The sequence below is a fragment of the Sparus aurata genome, chromosome 10 (genome assembly GCF_900880675.1).
Source record: "Sparus aurata chromosome 10, fSpaAur1.1, whole genome shotgun sequence".
Classification (NCBI taxonomy): Eukaryota; Metazoa; Chordata; class Actinopteri; order Spariformes; family Sparidae; genus Sparus; species Sparus aurata.
The window spans coordinates 16401966-16412579 of NC_044196.1; the positions used below are offsets into that span (position 1 = coordinate 16401966).

At 40.5% G+C, this 10614-nt stretch overlaps 1 protein-coding gene across 2 annotated transcripts; it reads right to left on the reverse strand.

Moving 5' to 3' along the window:
- Nucleotides 1-682: 682 nt before the first annotated feature.
- On the reverse strand, nucleotides 683-10097 carry LOC115590501 (signaling lymphocytic activation molecule-like). 2 transcript variants are annotated; one of them, XM_030431884.1, is made up of 7 exons: nucleotides 9954-10097; nucleotides 6468-6770; nucleotides 4482-4748; nucleotides 3500-3613; nucleotides 3341-3399; nucleotides 3156-3230; nucleotides 683-1255 (listed from the first exon to the last, which is right to left on the reverse strand). In XM_030431884.1, the coding sequence occupies exons 1-7, from the start codon at nucleotides 10030-10032 to the stop codon at nucleotides 1178-1180; spliced, it is 975 nt and encodes a 324-aa protein (XP_030287744.1). In that variant the 5' UTR covers nucleotides 10033-10097; the 3' UTR covers nucleotides 683-1177. The 2 variants fall into 2 exon arrangements, with proteins under 2 accessions (XP_030287744.1, XP_030287743.1); XM_030431883.1 differs by having other exon boundaries at nucleotides 3341-3402.
- Nucleotides 10098-10614: the final 517 nt, after the last annotated feature.

Below are 10614 nucleotides of genomic sequence, written 5' to 3' on the forward strand. Positions count from 1 at the left end.
AAAAAGCAACTTGTGTCAAAGTAAAGTGCGACATTTGAAATGAGGTTTGAGAGTGATCTATTGTCTGCCGAAAGAGCTGGCAAAGCTACTGATCCACCCAGCTGGACACGAAACAACAACACAATGATTATATGGTTGGTGGATAGAGACTCACTCGAAAATAGCAGCTGAGCCACTAATGAGGTTTAAACTTTAAATGCATCTAATGCTGCACTTCATTATTGCATTTTCAGTACTTGACCAGTACTTACTGGTAGCTTGATACTTTTTTTAAATAAACAGCAGCTTAGGTTCCAATCTTCATGCTAGTAATAATGTTTTTCAGCTCACCAAACTTACATTTCACAAGTTAAATGTGGATGACTGTATTTTTAGACATCATGTAAAAATAGGTATTTTGTGTGATTTGGCGCCCCCCCACAGTTTCTGAGTGCATCCCCGCTGTTGTACACACAAATCCCAGGTCTGCAACAACTTGCCAGATTCAATGTAGTTGCTGACTACAAACAGAACTCATAACGTCATAACAATGTATGCATATGTTGAAGTAAACACGTCTGTACTGCTGTGATTGTACCCCTCTTGCTGAAGTTACACAGTGCAGAAACAAGCAATGAGGGGGGCGGAGTGGCAGAGACAGGGACACCATGCATCCTATAATAAGACACTTTACCATATAAAGGATTTTGAAACTGTTGTTTTAAGGTCAGAAAGTTACCTAATGCATTACACATGCTCTTAAAAATACAGTGAGACATTGACAGTGAATGCAGTTTAATATAGCCACCGCTGCAGACATAGGGTCAGGAATAAGGTCCACAAAAAGATTTGCAGAGTACAGTACTTCCGTTAGAAAACATACAAAACAAACATTAAAATATATATATATATAATCTATGTACTTACAGAATTTACAACAGTGTTACCAAAAACTTGGGCATAGATAGCTTATAAAAGCAGTTCTATTTGATATGTTAAAGGTAAGTTGGAGCCATGCCTCAAGACCTAAAATGGCTCATTAACAACAGCGTGACATAGCAGTCAACGTACACTTTCTGTACAGTGTTAGATAATTTTTTTTGTCATATTAGCCTTAATTTCTTTAGAATGTGCCTTTTCCAATGTGGCTTTGGGCAAAATATCTTGTGTTCTGTTTTTGATCTCGAGCTGTGAACCTCTAAGAAATCTCTTGGTAGGGCGACACGGACGCCTTCCTCACGCGGCTGAGCTGGATCTTGTCGTACACGGTCTGGGGCTACATGCGTGACAAAAAGAGGGAAACACAAAACCATCAGTGTCACAATCTTTTGCAAGAGGCATTTTATTCCGAATTAAAATTAAAAAACACAGCGTGCAATTTTAAGTAGAAATGTCACAAGCATAATTTCATCATTCAGAATCCTGCAGCATTAAAGGATGTGGTTTGCAAACAGCAATATCGGTTTATCTACTAAATCTTCAAGGTGCCTGCTTGTCAAACGTGTGTAAAAGAACGTATGTATGTGTCCTCTGAAAGAAAAAGTAGCACAATATTTAATTACGAATAAAATATTTTGTGCGGGCTTTAGATGCATGCAGTCTGGTTTGTGGACTTGCGCTCATAAGTCATTACACCCATGTCGTTAGATGTTAGCTGATGGGTTTCTGACTCGATGACTCTCCTCTAGCTGTGCGACTGGTATACTTAATGTGAGGATTAACCATCACCCTGTAATAAAGTGTGGCCATGTTGCACAGACTAGCTTTAAGCCTCTTGTACATATGAAATAATCCAGTGAAATACTTTGTGAACCTAAGTTCTTCAAATATGATCTTCGAGGTGCATTTTGGTTTGAAACATTAAAAAAATGATTGAAACAATGTGACGAAAAAACAGTATTGATGTAATGTCCAACATATCTGGGTATTATGTTGCAGAGAGGTCTACTGAAGTTAGCATGCTATCCAGCTAGCCCCAGCCCACCCTGTCTTCTAATCACAGTCTGAAACACTATCTGCACGGCTAACTGAGCTAACTAGCCAACGGCATCTGCAGTTTCCTGGTTTTAAAACTCCCCGGCTGTGAGTCGCTCTACAGTGCAGGTCATTGACACCTCCGCCCACCTCATGCAGAGGCCAGCACATTGTCGCCTCGTTTTTAGATAGCAGGAGAGGCGGAAATCGGCGTACCAAACCAGACCACCAGTTTGCCGGCCTCTGTCTAAGACTGCGGACCGAGCCGCCAAAAGGACGGGCAAATTGGCGGCTTGGTGCCCTGTTTAAAAATGGCTAGTGTTGGGGAGACTTAAACTACATGTAGTTGAACTACATAGCTTAACTACAATTTGCTGTAACTTGCTGGTAGTTCAACTACATTCAAATTTTACTGTGTCAAGTAATTCAACTACTTTTTGAGTCATTTTTTGTAGTTTAACTACTCAATATACAAACTACAATTTTGGCCAATAACATAAAATTCTTTTTTTTATATACACAAAAGACCTATATAATATAAATATATATTTTTTATTTGATGACAAAGTAGATGAGGTGGAAGTCTTTGTGAAGTCAACAGATGAGTCCCCACAAAATGCTTTCAAATCTCTACCCAAAATGTCCAAAGTGTTTGTCAAGTTCAACACCTGTGTCCCAACCAGTGCAGCATGTGAGCGGCTTTTTAGTGTTGGTAAAGATGTTTTTAGTGCCAAACGGAACCGGCTGTCTGATAAAAACTTTGAAAGACTGCTCATGTCATGTCAACAAGCGATTCTGCCCTGGCATCTAGTTCTAATGACTAAGTGTTAATGCCTCTGAAGTTCCTGTGATGTTGACCAAAAATGTCAGCTTTTGTTCTTTAAAAAATAACACTTGAGAGGCTTATTTCTGCTGGCATGTGAATGTTTTATAGGCTATTATATTTTGTTTCATATACACCATATGTTGATTTATTTAATGCTGAGTTAAATGAGTATAATGAGTGTAAGTAGTTGCTACGTTTTTTAGCAGTAGTTTTACAAACTACATTTCTCCAGGGGTAGAAATGTAGTTTGTTCAAACTACTACAAGGCTGAACTACATGTAGTTTTACAAGCTACGCTTTCAAAGTAGCTTCCCCAACACTGAATGCTATATATGCTAACCTGCAAGAGCCTCAAAGATAAAACTTCTGCTCTTACCCCTGGTGTGACTGGATGAGGAGTCCCTCTGTTATCGATGGTTTCATACACTGAGCATGGCTTTGAGGTTGGTTCCTGGAGGTTTAAGTGAAGAAACAAGAAACGACAGTGTGGGTAAAACATGCATTTCATCTAAAACAAGTGCTTAATTCCTGTTAAAACCACAGCACACACAGCACACTTACGTCATTAATTGCAACTTCACTGATGTCTGCGTACACGGTCAGCTCATTTGCGTCACTACCTGCTGGCACATTTAATGAGGGAACAGCGCTGTTATGGACAACTGCTAACATTATGAAGTCAGAAAGGGACACAGTGTTATTTAATATAGTGTTTCTCACCTGATTGCCTTTGTTTGCAGTAACAAACACACACCACTATTACAATTATGACCATAATCAAGCAACCTCCTCCCACCACACTCAGGATCAGGATAGTGCCAAATGTCAGGAAATCTGCAAATGATGATATTATCATTATCATGACAGAGTAACAGCAGTGGTGATCACATTTGCACAAGGTTGAAGGGAATGAAAAACAAGAATGCCACTGCAACAATGAGCGCAAAAATAAATCTGTGGCAAAAGACAGCAATTACATTTTTCATCAGTAGATGCAAAAACAGCGAGTGAAAGTGACACGCAGGTAAGTAGCAGTCATAACACTAATCAACAACATCATCAGCTATCTATGCTCTCATCCTGTGTGGCAAGCCGTTAGATCATTTATCAGCTTCTCAGGATTCACGTGACAGATATGGAAACCAGATTTATGGCTGCTTAAAACTTTATGCCTCGATAAAATCTCTGTAGTTTTATCAAGGCAACTCAGTAGTTTCAACTGAAAAGAACACCCTCTGGAGAACAGAGACCCCGAGTCATATCTGATTCTGCCCTGATCCAGAGCCGTTCACCGACGGGACGAGAGATTACTTTATGACTTTTGGGATAAAAATGTACTTTTCTTTATGAATGTAATATTACAAGGAGAAGAGGGGGAAGAAAGGAGGGAGTCTCTGGTGTGTGTCTGAATTGGTGTGCACCAGTGCTTGCTAACGTCAGCTCACGGCTAATGTAAAGTACAGTAGTCTAGGGCTGCATCTAACCCTGTAGCTTTTGGTGTTTCTTGTAACATTTTGTGTTTTGGGGCATTACTTCCGCTGAAAGTTGTTGTGAGGGTGTGGCACCGGAACCATCTCAAGTTCTGAGAAAGAAGTCTATAGGTTTTTTTTTTTAGATATCGTGATTCAGCCTTGTTTTTCTTTTCTTACAATCAAACACCTAATTCAACAGTGATAAACTCTAATCTCCACTCTGCACATACCTTGTGTATGGTTACTGCACGTCACAGTTTTGGACACCGACATCTCAGTGACCAAGTTGTATATCGTGCAGGTGAAGTCAGTGTCTCCATCCTGTGCACTGATGATGTACTGCAGCCTGGACCCACTTCTGGTTTGGTTCCTCACGGTCCACTTGTAGTCGACGCCGCTGTCAGAGGCAGCTCTGCACTCCAGGAAAACTGTGCAGGATTCATTGGATGTGTGCCAGGTGGAATTGTAATTCACGGTGGGCTGTTTAGTAATGGGCTCTTATGAAGCAGTGTAGAGAGGGACAGAGAGAGACAGTTCTACTTAGACATCGCAGCTGGCTGAAATTGGTGAATACATGACACACGGTCATAAAAAAGGTATAGCAAAAGAAGGATAATTCACATCAGTTCAAATCCTTTAATCTTGTTTCCTTGGACAAACTCTTTTTTGAAAGGGACTGTTAACCCGACATGTCGAAGTATCCTTGAGCAAGATACTGAACCCCAAAATTGCTCCTGATTTGCAGTTGGCACCTTGTGCGGCTGCCATCAGTAAGGGTCCTGCGATGAGCTGGTGACTCATCCAGGGTGTACCCTGGCCTACGCCCATAGAGTTTACTGGATTTGGCCCCAGTAACCCCGCAACCCCTTGAAAAAAAAAGGGGGATAAAAGTGGTAACATCCCCAGGACCCTTACGGAAAAAAAACAGAAACTACTGTTAACCCCTATATTAAAAAATACATATTTCTCTCTTACCTGTAGCGCCACTTATCTATCCAGATTTTTTTGGTGTGAGTTTTAGCCTTCTCTCAATATAATGGAACTAGATGGCACTTGTAGACATCAGTGTAAACATTAATGGTTAACTTGCTTAGGCCTTGTCCACACGTACCAAATCTCTTTTTCCTCTGTCTTCCTCAGCATTGTTTCAAGAATATTTGCATCCAAACGGATCCACTGAAAACGACTCAACACGCTGTAGTTCATATTCCACTATAGGTGGCGCTTGAAATTCACCAAAAACGGAGATGAAGAGACGGAGCATGCGCATACAGCTTGCCTGCTGTTAACAAACAGACAGTAGATGGAGTAATGGAACACAACAAGAAGACGACAAAAATGGCTAGTGCAATGAAACCAGAATTGTTTGTGTGGACCGATAATAAGCTCGAACTGCTGCGACTCACACTCAACTACAATGCAAGAAAGTTGCAAGAAACACAAGCACGTAGTCCATTGTTGTTGTTGTTGTTATTAGGAGACGTCGAGGGGTTCAGAGGTCAAAGGCTAGAGGTCGAGGGTTGGGGCGATATGGATACACCAGGATATGGAAAGTATGCGGATTCACTGTCCACACAAAAATGCAAGGGCAGCGTTTTTGGATTTTTCCACCCTGAGCCCGGTTTCAAAAACGTGCTTTTACAGGATCCATGTGGACGATGGACCAAAACGATGCAAAACATGTGCGTTTCCACAAAAGAGCGTTTCCATATGGACCGCCCCTTAGTTAGCTACCTTCTCGTCCCTGAGAAGATACACGCTTCCTTCTGTGCAGTTGTATGGTTGTCAGGTGTAGTTCAGTAGAAAGAAAATAGTTCCAATACAAAACTGCTCACAGCAAAGTGTGTGGGATATCTTGATTAGATAGTTTCTATAGTTTTTTAAATGTATGTTTTTGGGCACCAAAAGTCGAGTGCCATATAGTTCAATTGTATTTGAGAGACGGCAGCAACTCACAAACAAATAATCTACCTGGATTAATAATACTACTGATAAGAGGAACAATACAGCAGGTACTTTTAATTTGTGGCTGAACTTTCCTTTTAAACTGTCTATCAAATCTGATACGTCCTTTGTGTTTATTCACCCAAAAAACATCTGAATAAACCAAATTATAAGAGTGGCTAAAGGAAGTGGATCAGAGACACTAAAAATCAAGAATGTGACATTCTACAAACATTTGTTTGAGTAAAAAAAAAAAAAAAAAATCTTCTTACCATGAACTTGCAGAGAGATGATGACTGTTGTCCTTTGTGTGTCATTTTCCTCTGAGAGAAAACTGTAGTTACCAGAATCTTTGAGAGTCAACTGTTTCACTGTTAAACTAAAGTTCATGGAGTTTAGCTCTAATCTGTCCTTAAACTGATTTTCGTGAATATGCTTATCTTTGTCTGCAATTAGTATCCCTCCATATTTCCATTGTGGCACAGTGACCCCTTCAGTTGGTAAGCATGACGGAAGCTCCACAGTGTCTCCAACTTTTTTATGGATGACACGTTGACAGCTGGAAGCCTCCACATCTGAAACACAAAGTAAACAACAGAGTATTTTTATTTATCTATTAATTTGTTTATTATTTTTACATATTTTTGAAACTTCACTGTCATGTTTATCTATTCCCATCACTGGAGATTGTCGTAAGTTCTCATAAAGCACAAAATCACCCGGAATCATAACCTCTGTATGCAACGCAGGAGATGCATGCACTGCAAAAGAACCTTCTGCTTTTTCCCTGCACTTGTTCTGCAATAGTCAAACTGGACATGACTGCCTACAGACCGTTTAAAGCTCTTTACAACACTTGTCACATTCAACCATTCACACACACAATCTTACAATCACTAGACGACCCGCTTTACCTCCTGTGTTATAGCTGCCCCATTTTAATAACAGCAGACCTGACATGACAATTAGACATTCACGACACAACATGACTAACATGCATGGAATGAGGACATGACATGGTAAAACATTAGATGATATAGTCCAACATGACATCATGGTGTACGGTGGAATAAGCAAAAAGATGTCTTCCGTTACTAGTGTTCGTTTCCTGCCTGCATCTGCCAAAAAGACACCACTGGTTTCCTCCAACAATGACCATAACAAATTATTTTAGTCCTCTGACTCAGCCATAGACCAGGGGGGAGGATCAGAGAAGAATCATATGAGTCATGTTTTGAATTATTGTTGTGCAGTTTTGTGGATTTACATTTGTCCTGAAAAAAAAGTCCTTTCCAAAAAGAAAGAAAAAATAAGACTTTGTTTTTTGCGATTGCCAACAGGAAATAAAAATAAGAAATAAAATGATATTTTGTGTCACATCCATTGTTGTTGCTATGAATAGTATTAACTCACTGGCAGGTTACCACTGTCTCATTTCCAGCTAAAACCTGGTGAAACCACAGACCCTGACCTCAGTGGAACACTTTTAGTCAGTCGTTCATCACTTTCGGTCAGTGCTGCTGCAAGTGGTAGAGCAGGAAATGTTGACCTGTTTCCACTGTCATGTTGTCTGTGAGTGAAATGTCCAGGTAAATGGTTGTTGGTAGGCCTCACAATTGGATGGAACAACACTCAGTAAGCATGTGCTCGGTAGTTACTAAATATTGACACAATATCGAAACAATGCAGGTTTGTATCTGTGAACATATTCTGACTCACCAGATGTTGACTGAGGTTTTTTTTCATAATTAGACCTGTGTTATTCGAGGCTACTGGGTGAGAGTGGGTTTGGGTATAAGTCAGAATTCTCCCACGAATGTATTATTGAGACAGCCTTGCTCTCAATTTTTCCCAGTGGCCACTCCCGGTACTGCTGCAAGAAATTCCCCTGTGGCCTAAAAAGCATTTTCCCCATAGACCAATAATAAGAAAGAGACGTCTTAAAAACCATCGACAGCACACCTCAGACGGCAAACAAGGTCAACTATGACATTTTCTATTATTGAGTTTTGATCCATGGAGGTTTTATATCTTTCAAACTTTCCTCAAGCATTCTCTTCCCTACTGCTACATGTGTGTTACCATTTTCAAAACCCTTGGCTCTACTGGGAATAACATCACCGACCTTTCGAAATAGCAAACTAGGTGCATGCTCGCACTAACCCAGTCGCTAACAGTACGAACCTAAACAAGCTGCCAGCATAAACTTTAGTATTACAATTTTGTGTCTTCCTGGTGTCATCCTCATGTGTCACGTTTTCTATTACACTTCCTGTCTTTATCTTTACCTCCACCTTTTTCCCTGTTCACCTGTGTTTCATTAGTTAAGTCATTCTTGTGTATTTAGTCTATGTCGGTTCGTTCTCTTGTTAGCAGCTCGTCAGTTTTAGTCTGCGTGCTTAATGCAAGGCTCTCTGTGTTCCCCCTGCCCTACAACCTGCTTTGTAGTTACATTTATATATTGCTCCTTACTTCTTAGATTTGCCCAGCCTGCTTTTGTCTGTTGTGTGGACTTGTCTTGGTGCCTTGTATTTGGGTTGCCTTTTACAAAAACCTAAACACACTATTTACACAATATGTTTAACAATTACAGTAGTAAACTGTTTTGCTTGATTTTTTCCCCCATTTTGACCATCTGTGCGAGAGTATAGTCTCTTTTAAAACAACACTATGTAACTTTTTTTTACTTTCAAATGACAGCTTCAAAATCATGTTAATTCACAGCGTCTTTTAATAGGGTGAATGGTGTCTCTGTCTCAGCCACTCCGCACCCCCATCACTTGTTTCCGCACTATGTAACTTCAGTGAGAGGGTAGGATCACAGTGTTACAGACATGTTTACTTCAACATGCAGATTTTCAACACATAGCATTGTTATGACGTGATGAGTTTTGTCTGTAGTTAGCGCCTTCCCTGACACTGTGGTGGTCCTCAAATCACACAAAATGATAATTTCTATATAATGTTCAAGGTCCCCATGACACTCTTTCGCAGGGTCACCGTCGCTACATCCAAGGTTCAGCACCGCCCACAACAATTGAGATTCACACTTACATTCCGTATTGTACTTCTGCAAATCGCCCCTTGTTCCTGTCTAATCAAGTACTGTGCTGTGACTTCAACTTCATTTTATCGAAAACTAGGCCAACTTCTAAAAGTATATCTGAAGGTTTAAGTATATAACCAGTCCTGTCAGGAAGAAGAAGTGATGGAAACCGAAGAGATGACCCATATCTGAGTTATGTCAGGATTTTCAAGTGTGCAGTCAAGCAGATGCAGCAGGAAATTTGCTGACACAGTGTGCAGTAAAAGGCAAAACATATCCACAAATATAGACCACAAGATACGATAGCCTGCTGATTAATGCAATCATAAACAACTGAAGAAAAAGCTTCAATAGATGTTGAGCACCCTGAACAGATTGTGCCTTTATAAGGAGAGAACGACCAATGCTGTCTTGAAAATTGTTCAGTTGTTGAATTCATTTCTATCGTTTGAATGCCCCAGTGGTCAGTATACTACCAGTATAGCTTCAAAGCCCCAGCTTCATTTCTCACAGGTGCTGTTTAAACGCCACCTTGCATTTGCAAACTCACAAGACAGACTGTCTTTGGGCATCTTCCAAGGAATACACGTCATTTCCCGACATGACATGCGCACATCCAGTAAATCCTGCTATCTATTCTGAGCACATGAGAAAAAAAAAAACACTCAAAAACATTCAAAATCCATAAATTCATGATCAACGGTGTACGTACCTTGGATAAAGACCCCCAAAAGCAGCACAGAAGTGCATGCTAAGACGAAGCTCAAGCAACAAGGGCGACCTCCAGCCATCTCTGTGGTGAGAGGAACAACAACTGTTTCCTCTTCTCGCCTCTTGTCATGTCAAGTTGACACAAAAAAAAGAGAGAGAGGGTGGAGCGTGGGGGGAAGGTTCCTGTAACAAAGAGGCAGAAAAGACAGCGTGGCCTGCTTTAATATGCTGCGAGAGAAAAAAAAAGGCACATGAACAAGAACTGAACGAGACAGTAATACAAGCGAAAGTTTATGAATAATCCCCGTCTCTTTTTTGCTAAATCACAGTCAGCTGTTATGCATTATATTTTAATGTCTTTTACTATTTGTTTCTGTTGGTGACAAAACTGAAAAAACAAAGTGAGTGTTCAAGATTGCCTAACATGACTATTTGCCATCAACTCTGGTAGTCCTGACTCTATGTTATATCAACCCAGTCCTCTAGCTGGCTCCTAATGTATCTAAAGACTACAGCAAACACTCTAGATGTGAGAATGTGTGCTCGAGGAGAGTGAGAGGTGACCATATCAGAAAACATTTTCGCATAACGAAGCCACATCCTGTCAGCAGATATCCATTGATCAGGAGATGCTACAGTGTTTGTTTCACAATGGCCGAGAG